The sequence below is a fragment of the Equus quagga genome, chromosome 6 (assembly GCF_021613505.1).
Source record: "Equus quagga isolate Etosha38 chromosome 6, UCLA_HA_Equagga_1.0, whole genome shotgun sequence".
Lineage (NCBI taxonomy): Eukaryota > Metazoa > Chordata > Mammalia > Perissodactyla > Equidae > Equus > Equus quagga.
The window spans coordinates 110,310,165-110,330,105 of record NC_060272.1 but is presented as its reverse complement, the minus strand read 5'-3'; the positions used below and the strand labels follow the sequence as shown (position 1 = coordinate 110,330,105).

Sequence of the window (19,941 nt, the reverse complement as noted above, 5' to 3'; positions counted from 1 at the left end):
TTTAAAATTGGTCTTGGGGCCAGCCCAGTGGCGCAGTGGTTAAGTGCACACATTCTGCTTTGGCGGTCTGGGGTTCGCTGGTTTGGATCCTAGATGCACACATGGCACCACTTGGCAAGCCATGTGGTGGTAGGCATCCTGGATATAAAGTGGAGGAAGATGGGCATGGATGTTAGCTCAGGGCCAGTCTGCCTCAGCGAAAAGAGGAGGATTGGCAGCAGATGTTAGCTCAGGGCTAATCTTCCTCAAAAAAAAACAAAAGAATAAAATTCATCTTAATTTATTTACGTTTCCTAATTTACATATAATATATACAATCAGAACAATAAAGTCATTTTACTTGAAAATAACAAGCACAAAAAGAGGCAGAGAGGATGCAAGTTCTGTGGTAACAGTGGAGGGGAATGATATTCATAAAAGAGCTGAGATCCATTGCATTACATTATATTTCATCTGAATTCATCCTACAGTAGAGACATGAATCTGGGATTTGGCTATCCTATATTTTGCCATCTTAAGGCCTGGTATGGATCCGTTAGTCTCTCACCATGTCGCATCAGTGTTTTGCAGTGTCAGTGACTTACATAACATTTGCATTCCACAGCTAATTTATCAAGCTATAAGCAAATGTGATTCAAATAGAGGCACAGTAATCATATTTACAATATTATTATCCATTCTAAATGTTCAAAAGCTTATAGCCAAGGATTAGAGAGTATAGCACCTTGGAGAGCCTTTTATCAAGTCTGTGTATGCAGTGAACACCTACTATGTGCTGGGTGTGATTAGGAGTTACCGGACTTCAGAGATAACAGGGTCACAAATGCTTTTCTCAAGCTTCAGTTTATGTGAAAGGTGACAAATACATATCCATAAAACAACTAAAATAAAATACAAGCTGTTCTAACTCATAAGAGAGATAGAAAGTGTGATAAGAGAGTGAAAAGGATGGTGGATTTTGTCCAGATGGTAAGTTCAAAGAAAGCTTCAAGATATTTTAATTTGGGATTGAAAAATGGGTAAATACTGTAAATTCAGAAATGGAGGAGAAGGCATTTTGTGCCAGAGAACAGTATGTACCAGGGCATCGAGGCAGGAAATTTTAGGTCTTGATGGGCAATAGTAGAAACATTTTGGGAGACTGGGTTGGCAGCAGCTCTGAAAGACCTTAAAGACCAAACAAAATTTCTGGTTTTATTTGGCAGCAATAAGCTATTAAAGGTTGTTTGTTTGTTTGAGTAAAAAAGAGCTTAATCATTGACACATTTTTTTTTTTTTAAATACAAAAGTATCTTTTTTTTTTTTTTTATTAATGTTATGATGGATTACAAGCTTGTGAAATTTCAGTTGTACATTTTTGTTAGTCATGTTGTGGGTACACCACTTCCCCCTCCGTACCCTCCCCCCACCCCCCCTTTTCCCTGGTAACCACCGATCAGATCTCCTTCTCAATATACTAATTTCCACCTATGAGTGGGGTCATATAGAGTTCGTCTTTCTCTGACTGACTTATTTCGCTTAACATAATGCCCTCGAGGCTTTGACACATTTTTTAAAAACCCTCAAAGAACAAAAAGGGAAAGGAAAGGAAAGATGGACAATAATGTGTAATGTTGATTGCAATGATAAAAACCTGAACTGAAGGTGACTGTATGGGAAGGCACAGATAGCCTGATATCATTGAGTGATTCTCAATCCTGGCTGAATATTGGAATCTTCTGGAAATTAATTACCTAGCCCCACCCACTGATTTTCTATTTTAATTCGTCTGGACTGTGGTCTAAGAACCTATAGGTTTTTGTTTTTGTTTTTGCTTTTAGGCTCCCAAGTGATTCTAATGTCCAGCATAAAAAAGAGAATTATAGCCGTTGTTATTGGATATGAAAAGACAAGAGTGAGACATATTAGAAACAGAATTGATAGGAGTTAATAACTGAATAGTAGTAGGGTAAAGGAGAAGAAGACAAAAAGAGGGAGGCTTCAATGCTGGGTGGTCTGGGGGAATGAGAGTGCCACAAACAGAAATGGAAACTTAGTAAGAAGAGTGGGGCTGGGAAGGCAGATGGCATGGTGTGTTTCAACATAATTATTTTGAGGTGCTGCTAGGTAATCTTTCTGGTGGTTGGAAATAAGGACCAGGCATTGAGGAAAAGTTCAAGGGGGAGATCTCTTTTCATTAAATCCAATTTCTTCTTCCTGTTTTCCTTTCTTCCCTCCATTTTTCCTTCTCTCCCTTTCCCCCCTTCCTTTCTGTCAAAGTACATATTACTCTTTTGCCAGTTAAATATTGATAGTTATACAGAGGCGTAAGTGTCTATTTATTCAATGGAGGAAGCTTTAGTAGCCGTTTTCAAAGAATTGAGAGTTGGAACCTTAATAAAATTAATGGTGTAGACATGCATAGAATATGTCATTGAAATGCCTTGAAAAGGAAGAGAGTAAATTGATAAGTAAATGTTAAGAACTATAGTGGTATTCTCTTTTTCCATCATGAACAAATTGAAGGTATACATAGAATAATACAACAATATTTCTACCATATGAAACTTGGACCTTATGTAATTTGTTTATGAATTTTGTGGCTTTGATTGTTGTCTGTTGACCAGGCATCATAGTTAATTTATCCCTGATTCCAGTTAGCTTCTGGGAATTAGGAGAACTCCCATAGGCAGCATATTCTGGGTGAACATTCTCTCTTAATTAGTGAAAAATAATTGCTGTAATATAGCACAAAGTGTTTACCAAACCCTTGAGAAAACAGTCAGTATACATTTTATAGTTAACTAAAACAGATTTGAAAATATACGGTAAATTGAGTTATACCATTTTGTCTGTGTGGCGTCTTTGTAGCTTTCCATCCTCTGATTTGGCACTGTAAACACGTCAGGACGTGACAATTAGCTCAGAAGTCCATGACTCACTCTTAACCTCAGTGAGCCTTCCTTCCGTTCTTTTTCCCTTTTCTTCCTCTTTTCTTATTTCTTTCCAAGTTTCTATAGTATCATAAAGCTTTCTGTAATTCTATAAAATAGGAGTAATGGTATCATCTTGCAGGACTATGGAAAACATTTAATATAAGACATTTAAAACAGCTAGTCCAGTGCGTGGAATTCACTAAAGGGTAGTTATTTCTTTATCCCATTTTGAAGTATAATGCTCCTTAAATCAAATTTTAAGGTTAAAAGGTTGTTTTGGGAGTTGTGTTAAAAAGAAAACACCATAGATGACTCAAAAAAAGTGTGTTTGACTTTGAAGGTCTATCCTGGCTGTAGATGTCAGAGGTGGCCCTCTTGAGATCCATGTGATAGGATAGACGTCCCCACAGGCTCCAGTTTATGCAGAACATCTACGATAGAAACCAGTCCAGTCTGCTGTCTGTCCCACGATTCTGGTCCTCCTCATGGTTAAACCTCAACTTTGGGACCTCCCTCTTCCGTCATGGGCCCCTGCAGTTGTACTGCTGTCTCCTGACTGCACTCCTACCCATTCAAAATCAAACGAATCATAACAGAAAATCCATCAGCTACACAAACTCTGGTCACTTTCTGTGTTTGGGGCAGTGGCAATAGAGTGCATCGTGGCTGGAAGGAATGTAAAACCCTGTGACAACAGCTCTTCTCCCCTTAAACCTTCAGACCTGGCCAATTACCCTTAGAATCACCACTAAGTCACCTGGTAAACTCTGCATTCCTCACCCAACCACAGAAGCCCTGTTCCTGAGCTTCCCTTCAGAGCCTTGCCCTGATACTTCCAGAGAAAGAAGGATCAGAGATGGCCTCAGGTGACAGTCTCATAAATTCTGCAGACACCTTTTAGGGAGGAGGCAGGTTGCTAAAGACAGAACTTCCTGCATGTTCTTACTGAACATTCTCTCATCTTCTCCCTTAATATCATTTAATAGCATTATTAACCATCCCCTTTCAAAAGATTTTAAGTGCATTATTATCGCAAATATCCCTTTAAAACAAAACTGTCCATTTAAGGAAATGCTAGAAACAAAGCCAATTAGTTACGTGCTGTTAGTTTTGTTCCCCATGTGACATATTTCCTTGATGTCTGCAGAAGCGGCTTATTGATTAGAATTAAATTAGACAAATGGCACCCTCATTTCTTTTCTTTACTTGGGTAGCGTGTGGTCCTTTCTTTGAATCTGTTTTAAGTGATTCTCAATTGGCCAATCAAGTTACTGCAAACCTGAGTGGTCATCTTAACCTGTAAGAATTTCTCCTAAGTTCCTTTCTTCCATGGATATTACTAGTGGATTTCAGTGATTCTCCTCCATTAATGTCTAGCTTTACTTAATGTAATGTACTAAAGGGAGAATTTCATTCTCCAGAGAACAGTTTCTTAAGGATGGTCAAAGGCAGTTTGCTGGTCTTGCTTGGTTCTGTCCCCAAATTTAATAACCAGAAGTGCTCATTGGGCTTGTCACCTTGTCTTCAGAGAGCCTAGCAACTGGAAACCTGATATGGCATCAAAATAGTACAATCATTATATGTAAAGTTACTGTGCATTGGTTACACTTTAAGAAACAATCTAACCTATTGGAAGCAAAAATCAATCAGCAGCCTGTGTCTCCTCTTGAGCAGTGTAGGAAATAATAGTCTGCTGGATTCCTGGAGCTCCTGTCTGCTTTATGAATGCATCCTGAGAATGCACAGTCTTTGAGCATGGCAGATACATTCTAGAGTATCAGCCATGACTCTGTTCTGACTCATATGCACGTTTAGCTTCTCTATTTTCCATTTAGAAAATAGACTTTCTGAGTCCAGCAGTAATTTGACCTCCACAGTGCCCAGCGTTAGTTTAATAAAAGGTCATACTCCTCACTTGTCAAAACCAGCTTGAGCAGAAATGCATTTTGCAAACCTCAGTGCTGGCAGCCTTAGGTGGATAGCAATGACAGTTAGCTACAATAATGGAAGGACACCTATCTAAATACTAGTGACTATAAAGTTATAATGTCTTTCTCTCCATTTTTAAACTCTTGATATTTCCTTTTTTCTTAGACCAAATGTCATATCAAGGGCTGTATCTCATGGGATAAAAACAGGAATTTTCATTATTCAGACCTGCGGCTGTGCTACTGCCTAACTTTTTAGTAGACATGTTTGTTTTATGCTTTTATGTGGATTCTCTTCCCTTTCTTCCCATCTTTACAGCATGACTTAAATTTGGGCAGTCTCCATTACAAAAGAAGGCAGAGGATTCATTTAGTTTCTTTTATCAAGCTGAGATAGAGAGAAGGGGAAGTGGGTGCTGTGTACTGTTATACTCCTCTGAGAATAAAGATTTTTACTTGCCTCGAGCATTTGTTGGAGTTATTAACTTTAGGCTTCTCTCTACCTCGTATCTTTTCTTTGGCTGGCTGCCTAGTATTGACAGTATCAGTCGTAGAGTTTGACCAGCCAAGATGATTATTTATGTAACAAACATACTACTGAAAGGATTTTACTATATTGTCTAGAATCTTCACTTTGTATCATAGAATTACGGCATTTATGCTTTCTGTGGCTTGGATTTTGTGGGCAAACATAGAAAAATTGACATCAGATCCCATAAGAAAGTCATGATTTCTTGTTTGTGAAGGCCAATGTCTTTCATATTTTTTAAAAAAACCCAAATAAATAAAAAAGCTCTGCATATAAGCACTTGAAATGCCTTTCTTTTTAACACTGTGTAATCAGTTTCATTGTCTTGTTTTCAAAGAATAAACTGAAGGACTCTTTTCAGGGTGCTTTTTTGAAGAATACTGAGTCACTACACTAGTAGTTAGTAGGACTGAGAAAAACAGTTTCAGATCTGGAACAAATTCTAATTGCTTTCTGTAATAAATTTCCCACAGTTCAGTAGGTTAAGTCTATTACCTAACTTCATCTTCAGAAATAAAACCCTTACAGAAGCATCCAGTGGTCATGTCTTCGACAGATGCTTATATGTCTCCATATTAGCATGAATACGTCAAGTTATGACCAGAAAATGAAGATAAATGGGAAACACACCTGAACATTGGAACTGTAGTAACATCCCTTCCCTGAGAATATGGCAATTTGCCTTCTTTGCTTTCTGTTTAAAGATAAGATGTCTATGTTTAATAATAATTTGACTTTTTAGTGTCCCCACACACCTTAAGGAAGCACTTGCCCAGGTAGCCATGCTTATTTGCAGGTTGTCAGAATCTCCAAATTTCCTTCATTCTTTGGGGGTGAAAAGTAGGATTCTATCCCCTAAAAAAAAAATCCCAGTGTAGCAATAATGGCATGCTACATTCTAGGTTTATTTAATTTGTAATTAGTATGTAGTCATTTTATATGATAGCCCTTTACCCCGTTCACAAATTCTTGCAAGAAATTTCAAAACAGACCTTAAATGGGAAGCTGGGTTGTTAACATTGATTTTCATTCACGGTTGACAATTTTTAAGCTATGGACTTCAAAAAAGGTGGTACCTAAAAATAACGGTATTGTAGCATTTAATATACCAGTGCAATACATTTTATTTTTCAGAGAAATACCCTAGGAATTTTAATTACATAATTATGATTTACGTATTAAATGCTGACAAGTGTGTGGTTATTATTAATTTACCTTGTTTGCAAGAGCAAAATGAAAACAAAACCTTCTAATATCTTTTTTGTTTGTTTTGTTTCCAGAAAAGTGACATTAAAGTGCAGTGATTTTTATTCCTCTCACTTGTTAGTCAATTTCAACTCGTTTTAAGTACTTCCCAGAGTACTGATAATCATCTAGTTTGTGCTGCTACCCAGAGATGCTGCAGAATGTGATATCTAGCAAGCTTGTTAGATCCCACCTTCTTTCTTAATATTTCTGAACAAACAGGAACTGTGTTCTCGCAGTTCCACTCTCCCCAAGCTGAATTTGCTGATGAAGTGGAGCTTCATTCTCCAACATGAGCATTGCCAAGTTGCCTTTCTTCTCCATCCTTTGCTCATCGTGGGAATGATACACTAAGCTAGAAAACCTTAAAACTGAAAGGGATCTCTGCATAATAATTTATTTCACATCTCATATTTTTATAGTTAAGAAACAGGAAAGTTAAGCAATCTTTTCCCCAAGATGATACATCTACACAGTGGCAGAGGGGAGATGGGATTCTGGCTTCCTTGCCTCCAGGAAAACCAAGATGAGAGTCAAAACACAACATCAGGCCAACAGGAGCATCACGTGGTAATCATGAAAACAAGGCAGAGAAATAGTGGTGATGAACAAACAGTGATGAACTTTATTTTCTTCTTTCTTAGAATCTAAGGATTGTTTTCAAAACTAATATTAGCTATAGTTACTTAAAACATTTATCAATGACATCTAACTGAAAAAGTAGGAGAAAGGAGAAAATTTGGAATAGGGATAAGAACATAGAACATAAAATGGAGAAGTAAAATACTTTTGAATTTTAAAAATTTTCCAACTATAGCATAATTGTAAAAACTCAAGGATGCGAGAAAAATGTAAAGATGTAGGGAAATTAATTAAAGTGCCTCTTCCCAAACTACCGTCATTAGTGTTTCAGCATATTTTGTCCCATCTTTTTTTTTTTGATGCATTTTTCTTCATTATCTGATATCCCTCATATAATTTTGTAAGGTGCTTTTGTGGCTTATCATTGAGTTATAAGTGTCTCTCATGTCATATTATGAAAACTTTCTAAATATAACATTTCCTGTTAGTATGACATTTCATCATTATGCTATGGTTTATTTCACCAACTCCTGTATTATTTGATATTAGGTTATTATAATCTTTGCTAAGTAAATAACATGATGAATATCTTTGTGTATGAATATATATCTACGGTTCCTATAATTCTCATATGATGGACTTTTAGGTGCGGAAATACAAGATGGGTAATAAGTCGGTTTGTAAGAGGGGGCTGAGTGTCAGGAGTATTTAATTGAGATGGAGGACATTTACAAAGCTTCCACTTCTCGCCTTTCCTTAGGGATCTTTAAGTCTCCATCTTTCTTAAAAATTCTTTTCTTTGCTGTCACTTTGGAGACTTCTTGTTCCTTTTTTTAATGCAAATTGTGAAGTTAAGTTTCAAGTAAGGCAGCACACAATCTCTGGGTTAGAGTCACTTTACCATTTTTCCCTATTTCTTGTCTCTTGCCAAACCTTCTAATTCAGGGCTATATTTCTTGTCTCTTTAAAATTTCCTAGAATTTCTCTTAAATGTCACTAATTTTCATAGCTTAGCAGTGGCAGTGCTGCTCTCTGGCAGTGTCCTGATAGCGGCATCAAAGCAAAGAGCTAAAATTTTACTCACTTTGATTGATGAGCTCATTTTGTTACAGAGGACAAATTGGATTTTTTTTTTAATACTGGTAATAAAAATTAATGTGTGATGTTGCTTTTCGGATGTTATTGGATCTCTGCCTTAATACAGATTTCGGCAATAAAAGCACTAGCAGATAACTTGACCAGAAGTTACCTCCTTCCCTTTAAACTACCTTCAAAAGTAAAAGATGCTTTCCTAATTTTGTAGTCCTAGTACATTTATGTATGTACGTATGTGTTGGCAGAAATGGGGTTGAAGGCTGTGGAGGGAACAGTGGCAGTGAGGTAATAGTTTATGTGTTCAGTTTTCCATCTAATTGAGTTGTTTATTTCTTTTTATTTCAGCACCTCCGAGGTTTACACGAACTCCCGTTGACCAGACAGGGGTCTCTGGCGGAGTTGCCTCTTTCATTTGCCAAGCTACAGGAGACCCAAGACCTAAAATTGTCTGGAACAAAAAAGGAAAAAAAGTCAGCAATCAGAGATTTGAGGTATTAGGTCCATTGTTCTGTTTCTCTGGGGGAGGAATGTAACTGCTGTGTCTTTGGTTTGTATGTTACTTGCTTGTTTTACTCTGATATAAAGTGTTAATCGCTGGGATATGACATTTTTTATGTTGCATGTGATGGAAAACTTAACTCTAAGGTGCTTTTTTAACAAAGGGCATTTGGGGATTCAGGTGACTGACTTTTGTCTCTACTTGTACCAGGGCTCAAATAGTTTTCCTAGCATGCATCTGTCAGCCTCATCTTCAGACCGCTTCCCCTTTAAGTTGCAAGATGGAGTCTTTTATTCTCCCGTGACCAAGTCTAGAGGATGAGTGAGAGCTTCCTATCCCATCGGCTCTATTGAGTTGCATGCCTGTCCCTGAAGCAATCTATCTGAACAGGGGAATGACGCAGGCTTCCTAATTGAAGTTAATCAGCATCTCCCTCTCTTGCTTTGAGTGAGATCAGTTCTGTCCAACCTCAATGGCTTGGAATGAGGGAGCAGTGTTTTCCTAAAGGGAATTCAAGCTCCTGTTAACAGAAAGAAGGGGAATGGATACTGGGCAGCAAATGAAGTTGTCCACTACGCCTTATGTCTGTATTTTGCAAGTAGCATGAAGTAGCATGAGAAATTTGATCCAGTGTGTTAGTGTGAAGTTCTACACTGGAAGAAACTTACCTAACTGGGTTGATATTAGAGTTAAGCCTATTAAAAAAATTATTTTCTTTAATCAAGAAAGCTCAGTGCGTTAAAGATGATGAAACATAACTCACAGATTTTTTGGTTATTTGTGAGGAGTCTTATGGTTTAGAAATTTGCTCACTCTGGAGAGGAAAAATAGATGATAAGCTACATGGAGAAAGATTGGAAACAGCACAGAATATCATGCTGGTAATTTAAGAAATGAAGAAGATAGCTGGATTCTTACAGGGTACTAAGACCTCCAGTCTGCCCCAAATTAAAAACTCACTTCCTCTTACCTGAGTTTGTAATCTACTTCATAGCTTAATTCAAAATTTGGCAAATTAAAGGCAACTCTTAGTTAAAAGAAACATAGCAACTGCAAAATTCAGAACGGTTTGATTTTACTAATTTTTCACCAGTTCTTACAGAGCAATAAATGATCCAAATAGGTAAAGAACCTGATTAACCACACTGGTGAAAATTGAAATCTGGACTATAGTTTGCAAATGATAAATTTAAAATTATGTTTGTTTGAAAATCAAATACCTACAGTGATTTAAAAATAAGCAAAAAGGATATCTTAAATAATCTTTGGGAAATATTTCCTACATCATGTAGAAAATGATGTATGTGTATATCTTTGTTGCATGTTTTTTTTTAGTTTGAATGAAATTGAATTTTTTTGTCCAGGAGGAGTTTGACATCATGCTTGCTAGTGATGATGGCTTCTTGGGAAAATCTTGTAACAGAGATTAAATTATAATAGTAAACATTTCAAAGCATGAGCTCTGCTCAGTATATAATTCCTACTGAGAGTCATATAAACACGTCCAGGGAAAATTAATTAGTTTTACATAAATTGCCTACATCAAATGGTCTTGAGTCTTGGATTGGGTCTTTACTATCTGTCACAGTGTGTGTATATTCTTTTGGTCTCACTATTTTATAGGGCTCATGAGAACAGTGGCTGACACTGATTTTGTTCTCTCTTCTACCTCCAGTGCTGAATACAGTGTCTGGCCTAGAGTAGGTAAATAGTCAATAGTGGATATTCAATAGGCTTTTCAAGTTGGAGATTACAACACCACCTTGTAATGTGTGGTATAGTTTTTGTTGTAAGAGGATAGCTCTAAATCTAGGAAATAGTTCAGACATGAAAATTCAATGATGTAACAATTAATCAAAATTTAAATGGATTTTAAAGATGTTTAAATCTTTCTCTACATTAATCCACAGGATGCTCATAAATAATTTTTCTTAAATTATTGCATATTTGACAAAGATTTCAGTAACTATGAAGCTTTTCTCTCCCAAGATGCATAGTAGATTCATTCTAAAATGTATGCTTAATAGAGTTGACAATAAATTGTGGTGCACTGAGAAGTGGGACATTTTGCCAATTGTTGTGAATTTAAAAGATAAATGGAATACAGAAAGGACTTAAAGTGGATGTAACGTGTTTTAAAAACATTCAGTCTCTTTCTTCCATATATTGACGTATGCACACTCATGTACAAAATCTGGGATTGAGCATCCCATAAATGTATTTATAAGGCATTTCAAAATATTCACAATTTAGGCACATGGAAGTATTATTCACAAGCAAATGCAAAAAAAAAAAAAAAAAAAGCCAGCACAGCATTTCAGTTAGCAGCTTAAAGAACATAGCATAATTACGGAAAAGACAAGTAGAGGACTCCACAGTTTTGTACACATATTTATCAATATCATCATCGTCTCTTTTTAAAAGGAGTGCTTGAATTAGCTGACAAATACCTAGGATTGCTAAACTGTTTCAAAGTAGAGTTCATAATGAGAGTGAATTCAAGCTTACTGTTTAGGACATTAATTTTCTGCCTGGTGAAGCAAGCCTCCGTTTTACAGCAAAAATGCCCTAAAAATGCAGAAAATGCTAAGCTAGAACAAATACTGGAATGATTTATGACAAAATTAATGCACGCCATCAAGCTCTTGGGTTGTGAAAGCCGTCTCGTTGGCTGCGTAAGTGCTAGATTTATGCAGTTTCTCTTCATGGTTCGCTCATCTATACTGTTCAGGATGAGACACTTTCAACCAGAAGAGCTATCTGTGATAGCATACATTATTTCTTCCCCTTACAGTCCAACTCTTGAATGGATCTGTATGTGCATATGTGCTGTCAGAAACAGAATAATTTGAGAAGTTTATCCATCATAGCGGCAAACTTAACAGGATCAAATTGCCCTACATACTTATACTAGAAGATTTTCATGAGTAAAGCTTGCATGGTTTTCAGTAGAGACTAGAAATCTATATTTTTGCATATGTAGTTTCATGTCTTTCCCTTTGTTCAGAAGAAGATTCATTAAATTAGACCAAATGTTCTGTTTCACAACTGTATCAAAATTCAGTCTCAAAATGCTGTGGAGTTTACTCTGAGCCTGATGGCTGGCTCACCATTGCACTCACTAAGAGGTTTAGTTGAGAGGTAGACGATTGTAACAACACCTGTGACAGCTATTGTTTCCTCTAATAGGTAATAGAGTTTGACGATGGATCTGGATCAGTTCTCAGAATACAACCCTTACGGACTCCGAGGGATGAGGCCATTTATGAATGTGTGGCCTCCAATAACGTGGGAGAAATAAGTGTATCCACCAGACTCACAGTTTTGCGTGGTAAGGACTCAAATGCCATGTTGTTGCTTGTGTCATTGTTGAAGTCTCTACGTCAAGTGTTCTTTTGTAGGACCATTGAAAAGACAAGCATTGTCATGACACTTTAATGGGAAACTAATTGAAATAAAATGTTTGTAAGGGTCAAACTCTTAAACAAACAGTGAGTGCCTTCTCTCCTGTGTCTTGAAAAATGCTAATGAAGGAGAGAGAAGAAAATCCCAAGAAATTCTGATTTCAAATGTCAGATAGTAGTTTGGTTTTTGGTAGCAAACCTGGAAAAGAAATAGGGTATGCTACTCTTTTGCATGTTAATATTACTCGTGTATGGATTTTTAATACTGAGGTCAGCAACTACTGTCTTACAAATTACCAAAGCTGACACTGATGTTTGCAAAATTAAAGGAACATCCTCTACATAAAGATGAGTTCCTCTGAAGGAGAGGAATCAAGAACAAGACAGACACCTTTCTTCTTTCTGTCAAAAAATGTGTTATTTCAGTCTTTTATATTTTTAGAGCTAACATCTGTTGATGCAAAGTTAATGGAAATGGTATGTCCCCTTCCGTGTTTCTGGCTATGTGGCTTATGCAATTTGACCAAAGCATGGGATGACCTGCCAGATCTCCTGGAGAGTGTGTCTACTTTCTAGACTTCCTTTAGAATGACAGTACCAGAGAATAAAGGCTAGTGATTTGTGATATTTTGTTGTATATGTCTAATTTAGTATTTGAGTGGAGATAAGAACATTGCCTGATTTGGCTTACCTACTAGTTGACATTTCCAGACAAACACTTCTGTGCCTTTATCTCTTTCTTATGCATTCTTTTATTTCTTTGTTTTATTTTGTTTTGAACTTCATTTTGCTTGATTCCAGGACTTAGGAGAATAGACATTCTTATAATGGGAATTTCTATTCCCTAAAATGAAGGGAATTGAAAAGAAGAGGTCAATATTTAGTAATCACAGAGGAACATATATAGATTAAGAACATTTCTCCTCCATTCCATTTTTCTCCATTGAGGGATGTATTTACTTTGTATGTTTTATAAAATCAAAAACATCTCCTTCTAGGTCTATTTAGTACCAAAATTAATTAGTTAATTCAAGAAGCCTAGAAAATGAGATTATTTACATATGCCTCCAAAAATGTGTTTTAAATAATAAAAATGTCTTACTAAGTCTTAGAGAAAATATTGACCAACTGGATAGAAATCTTTTAAATACATGTAACAGAATTCTGCTTAAAGACAAGTCAGATTTGAGCTATCTTTCTGGCCATTATGACAAACTAGTTCATACAGGAAGTTCTCTCTTCCTCTGTAAAAACACAGAGATATTATAAAATTTCTGAAAATAATATTAAATGCGTGGTTAGGCTTGCAAACAAGAAAGAGAGATTTCTAGGTGCTAAAAACAAAGAGAGAATCTCCAGAGAAAAGACAATTTGAATCTTATAAACCCAAGATGATAACGGAATGGGCAATATGCTTTAGGGCTGGAGTTTTAACTCTCCAGCAGGACCCAGGCATATATAAAATAAGATGGGAGTAAGAGGAGGCAGATCAGCTTTCTGCATAAAGATGAGACTTCTAGCGCTATTCCTATAGTGCGATACTCAGAACCTAGAAGCTAACATAAAAGCTGGTTGGAAACAGTGAATTTCATAGAATGTGGAATAGGCAGCTATGTAAACATTTACCCCACAGAGGCATTCCCACAGTGCAGGGCATATGACCCCAGATGAGGTCATTCATATCAAATGGGCTCATGAGTACTAATTCTAGAAGTGTGAAAGCCAGTTCGAACCCACGAGGGACAGTAAGCTCCAATGAGATTAGAAATCATAGTCTGTGAACTACAGATAATTGAACCATATGAATAGAGTTTAAAATAAATGTGTTTTAAATATTTGAAAAAGTAAAGGGAGGAATAAAATCCGTCAGGCAAGAATAGGTGTTAGAAAAAAAAGAGCAGACAGGAGTTAGAAGGCAGCTTTTAGAACTGAAAGGAACCTTAGAGACTGTGTTTATACATACTATCATGTGTATTACAAAAAGTATGTATATATGTGAATATACGTACATATTCACATAAACTTAGATAAAAGATCTGAACATTGTAGAATCATTTTTTAAGGTCTTCCCATCTAAAGCAAAATCAGACTCACCTGTTGATCTTCTTTTAAAATTTTAATCTTTATTCACCTAGTTTACAACTAATGCTATTATGTAGAAAGTGTATTACAGAGGTACAATAAAATGAAATTTATCACAAACTTTTTGGGTTATTTTTTGCCTTCTGAGTTCCTTAAACAAACCCCTTAAAAGGAAACAATGGCAGTCATTTTGGCTTGATTTAATCTTTATGCATTTGATAAAGACATTAACAAAAAGTTGGAGGAAGTGTCACTTTACTTAGACGTTCATATGGATTTATGATTTCGTGCCTCCCAGCTCACTAGGGTTTCCCCGACTCATCTTCTTTTATCTGACTAGTCCCTGCATAAAACAAATGCATTTGAAATTTTAATATGATCTTGACTTTCTATGTGAATATCTGTCATACTTAAGTATATTTGTATGAAAATTTATGATTCCAGTAAAGTAGTTAAACCTTATTTTTCTAAAGACTATGTTTAGCAAGTTTGGAAATGTTTCATGAGAAAAACTCAAAGGTATTTTGGATAATGGAAAAATAGTCTAAACATAACCTTAAAATAGAATACTTTCATATCTCCTTGTAGGATGAAATAAATGGGGCTGGGAACTATGTTTATTTCCTAGAGTTACCTCTATATAACTGTTGATCATTCTATTAATAATAATGTGTTAAAAATATTCCAATGCTAAAGTGACATTCGTAGTACATGGACATTGTGAGCAGTTAACTAAAGGAATGTGAAAAGTTTCATACCACGCTTGATGAGATTTGTGCCCATTGTAAATTCGCTTTCTTTTGGAAATCGTGTCGGCAGACACTTAAGCTCTCTGCTTTGCAGTAGATGGAGACCACTCTACATGTGCACCCAGGGGCCCTCATCAGATGCCCGTCTTGTTCACATGGGTCACTTACTTTACCCCTACTTTGTTGACAATGCCAAAAATGTGCCAACTGTCACACTGGGTTTGGTCTAAGTGGACTGGATGGAGATCACTAATTTATTTCACACAAGCTACTAGAGAACCTAATTAATTAGAGTTTTAAACATCTGACCCGTGTGGCTCGTGCAGAAGACGTTGAAATAATACTCTGTCCATCCATGTGCATTGAAGGGGATATTTCAGAGACAGCTTTCCCGCTGTAGCTCATTTCAAATTACCCTAGCTCTGAAAAACTGTTTTCATAAGGAAGGATAACTATAAGCTCGGGTTGAATGTGTCCTGGAATGAGATATTTGGGCAATTACGTCTATACACTGTAGACTGTAGTTCACAGAAGTAGTGGGAGAAGGGGGAGTTGAATGCGATATTTACAGCCTCTAGGTCATTTTTAAAATTTGTTCGGTTGCCCTGCTGTGGAAACACAAGCAAATACCAGCTCCCTAGTTTTATAGAACTTTGGGAGGCTGACAATATGTGTCATACACGTCTCCCTCCTGAAAGAACTTTAAGTGAAGCCCACAGATCTCACTGAGAGTTTATTAAGGACTGCGCTTTACCTACTTGTGGAATTCTGCTAAGGACTTTGGTTTAGATATTAGGCTTTCTGTGAGGAGCAAGCACAGGACCAAAGAGGGCGTTTTAAGAGGGATCATCATCCAGATGAAACTAGCTCTTTCTGAATCTTTGGTTCACTGGCCGCATTTCTTCCTGAACAAAGATATGAGGAGAAAAACAGAAATTTATGTAATGATAACCGAGGATGAAAATATCAGCCACTGGGCAGGGAAAATGAGATATCATCATCCATAGTCTTTTCTTTCTCATAAGAGTCCAGGACCACCTGCTGGCTTCAGGCAAGTGGGAAGACATCAAGAATCCTTTCTTCTTGCTCACATAATTCCTCTTCTCTAAGAGAAAATTCTAGAAAAATTTGATCAACCTTTCTCTAATTGTCTGACTAAATGTCATGTTTCTTGAATTTTTTTGTCATCTAAAACAGCATGTAATATGTTGTGTTTTTTTAAACTTAGTAGGTTGTTTTCAGAAACTTACCTGTTCCCAAATAGCACTGCCCCCCAAACCATCACCAGCACTATCACAACAAAACAGGGTATAATATATAACATCATTGCTTGTATCTGCTTATAGGAAACTAGCTTGTCATTAGAACATATCCAAAGTACAATTATTGTCTAAAAAAGCTAGCTGATCAAATATGAGACACGTCAGTTACCTAGTTTAGCAGATGTATTTTATGACCTGATACTTGTGCTTGAGTATCTGCTCCACGTATAAATGCTTCGTATTGTATGAATGATCGATCGCTATCAAGACATAACACAGTGTAGAAAGGACCCAAGTATAGGTCTCAGGTAATTTGAGTTTTAACTCTGGCTCTGTCCCAAATAGCTGTAGCACCTTGAGCAAATGTATTAACTTCCCATTTTTTTTGTTTGTTTGTTTGCCTCATTTGCCCAGGAAAGGCATTGGATTCGTGATCACTCAGATCACTTATGTCTAGCTTTCTATCATTCAGTGACATCCCTGTTTCAGCAAGTCATTTTTGGCAAGATGGAAAAATATGCTCCCTGAAGATGACTGTTACTGAGATAGTAAACCACACAGTGCTAGTTGGATGAGACAGAGAAGGCATTTCATTGGGACATGGAGAGAAATGTTTGCATAATATGTCTGTTTCAAAAAATGTAAGCCATTATAGCAGTTGTTAAAAAAAAACACAGCAACTTTTACAATCTTTCAGAGAGAAGGCAGTCGACTCTCCGCCATTGTGCAGTACCCTGTGATCAGAATTAGCATGTTCATTACAGTCTCATTTTATTAATGCCTCTTTTTGAAGATGAACACAGTTGTCCCCGCTGTGAAAATGGTACTTTGCCGTTTATGTTATAAAGTGGTCTCGGCTGGGGATCCAGGGTAGGAACATTAAAGAACAAAGCACAGCTGCTTGACTGTCACACAAAAGGATTTTTATGAAAGACTGGAACAAAAGGAAGGGTGGCCAACACAGAACAAACTTGCTGACAATTCTGGTACTGAGTGAAGATTACTTGCAAAGCCTTATAAAATGGTTGAGTACTTGGAATAAATGGATACCGACATGATAAAGCCTTTTTGTGTGCTGCATTTCTATGCTGAAAAAGGTGGTGGTGGGCAGAGCCATATAAGTAAACAGAAACCTTGACTTTTGATCGTGTAATCTTTGGTACTTTTAACAATTCTTTACGTATCAGTGTTCAGAAGGCAGGAGCCCACGTGGACAGTTCCACAGAGACTGTAGTCAGGAGAGACATTAAAACTGATAATGATTGGGAGAAAGTGCAGGTGTGGGCTGAGGCTATTTATATTTCCTTGATCCATCTTTTAAGGACCATTGTGTTGGCGAGGCATGCTGCTTTCTTTGAATCGTTATTACTTGTTTTTCCACACTGGGGTCATGTCTTAAAAGGGTTCAGAGAGAATGTGGGCAATTGTAAATCATTGCATTTAAGTGAGAACATTTTTCTTCTTTTGACTTCATAATATAATAGTAGTTTTAATAATTTTGAAATGAATATTGTGTCACGTGAGTGTTTACTGTTGATTGACTTGTTAATGGAGCCATAGAAATGTCAAACTGGAAGGGAATTTGGTGTTTACGTAGCCCAATCCCTTACTTTTGATGTTAGAAACAAAGGTCCCGAGAATTTGAAATGATTTCTTTCTTGGTCATACAACTAAGATTTCCTCTGGGTTTTACCTAGTCAGAAATGATCCCTGCTGTATTATGTTGTGACAATGTCTTCTAGCCCTTTAGATATTTACTTTTGATGTATAGGACATTGTCCTGGAAGAATTCTGCTAGCTGACCAGCCATAGACAGGCATGATGTGAAAGAAAATAGTGTTAATGCGCTATGGTGTGCAAAGTGTGGAAAAATCCTACCTGTTGATGCTTCATGGGAGGGAGGACACCTCTGAGTGAAGGTGTAAAGAACCTGTAGGATTTTATCAGGCAGAGCTAGTGTGAGGGAGTGTTAAGGATAGAGGAATCTTCATGAAGTTAGTTGCACGGGAAAGAAACTGCTACTTATTTGGTGGTGGGTATGGGTGGTATATTAATCAGTTTTCTCCAGAGAATGGAACCAATAGGAGACACATATATATCTCTCTCTCAAATTATGTGTAAATATTTTATTAAATATATGTTTTATTTATTTATTTATTTATTTGTTATAAGAAATCAGCTCATGCTATTAAGGAGGCTGATAACTCCCAAGATCTTTAGGGTTAGTCGGCAAGCTGGAGACCCAGAAGAGCTGATAGTGTAGTTCCAGTTCAAGTCTGATGGCTTTAGAACCAAGAGAGCTAATGTTTCAGTTTGAGTCTAAAGGCAGTGAAAAGCCAGTGTCCCAGTTTGAAGGCAGTCAGGCTGGAGGAATTCTCTATTTTAGGGGAGGGTCATCCTTTTTGTTCTATTCATGCCCTCAGTCGATTGGGTGAGGCCCACCACATTAGAGAAGGCAATCTGCTCTACTTGGTCTACGGATTTAAGTGTTATTCTCATCCAAAAACACCCTCACAGTCAGAACCAGAACAAGGTTTGAGCAAAGATCTGGATACCTCATGGCCCAGCGAAGTATGAGATTGGGGCATGCTTCATTGGCTAAGGAGATCAGGCTACACAAGCAGAAAATCATGTGACTAAGTTAATGTAGACCAATCTCTATATGAGCTGAAATTTGCGAAGAGCTTTTCTAAAATACTTAAAGTGATGTGGCAAACAATTCATTGTCCTTTATACATAATCGATGTTTATACTTTAAAACTGGATATTTAGGTGACTTTCATTGATCAACTTTGAACAACTTTAAAAAATTTAATTTCCTGGCCTTCACAATTAGTTTTCTTTTAAGCTACTAAATAAGACGTAGTTTTAAAAGTTGTACATGCATAGTTTATTGAGATTTAGGGCATAAATAAACCAAATGCCTCATCTAGGGTTTAATTATCAAAATCCTAATTACATGTCTCCTTAGAAGAGCAAGTAACTGATTTTATTCTATTAAAAAAACAATGACTTGTGAGTTAATGCCACATTAAACACAAGTATGATGACATACATCCTAGTATTCTTAATATATTTTATTAAAGATAACAGGAAAATTTAAAGACTATCTTATCTGTGATCTTCCTAAATGAGCTTGTGTTTTAATTTACCTCTCAAAACTTTACATACCCTTCTTTTTTGTATTTGTAAACTTTATCCTTTATTTTGGACATCACCCTTGCATTAAATATATGTTATTTTCACCTTTAACACAGTGGATTTTTTTCTCACTAATAGATTTTGGCCACAGTGTAGCCCTATTAAATTTTCTCTCACATGTCTGATGATGTGTGTGTTCAGGAGATAAATCTGATCTCAGTTTGGGTTTCCCCAGAAGCAATCCTACATTTTTTAGAGTGTAACACCAAAAGAGCTATTTAAAACAATGGAACCGTGTGTCATGAGTGAGACTAACAAATTGATATTAACAGTTTTCAGATATTTTCTACCCTTTTATGTTGGCATGGGCACTTCTTTTTGTTTCTTTGTATATTTGTTTAATTCTATGAGTATCAGATCTAGCATTTATCAGACAATTAGAAAGTGAAATATGGTAGAAAAGACTTGATGACTTTTAATAAAGTTAGTTATTAATTATATATACACTGT

The 19,941-nt window shown here is 36.5% G+C and overlaps 2 protein-coding genes across 2 annotated transcripts in view; both read left to right on the top strand.

The window, feature by feature from the left end:
• LOC124240799 (translation initiation factor IF-2-like) overlaps nucleotides 1–8,769 on the top strand; it is a 197,009-nt gene extending 188,240 nt beyond the window's left edge. Inside the window, exon 4 of the mRNA XM_046663899.1 lies at nucleotides 8,640–8,769. The gene's annotated coding sequence lies outside the window, so the exon portion shown is untranslated. The remainder of the gene's footprint in view (nucleotides 1–8,639) is intronic.
• The window catches only part of PTPRD (protein tyrosine phosphatase receptor type D), a 297,200-nt gene continuing 285,119 nt past the window's right edge, over nucleotides 7,861–19,941 (top strand). The window contains exons 1-3 of the mRNA XM_046663898.1: nucleotides 7,861–7,864; nucleotides 8,640–8,785; nucleotides 11,983–12,124. Of these exons, the coding sequence (XP_046519854.1) occupies nucleotides 7,861–7,864; nucleotides 8,640–8,785; nucleotides 11,983–12,124 (292 nt within the window). The remainder of the gene's footprint in view (nucleotides 7,865–8,639; nucleotides 8,786–11,982; nucleotides 12,125–19,941) is intronic.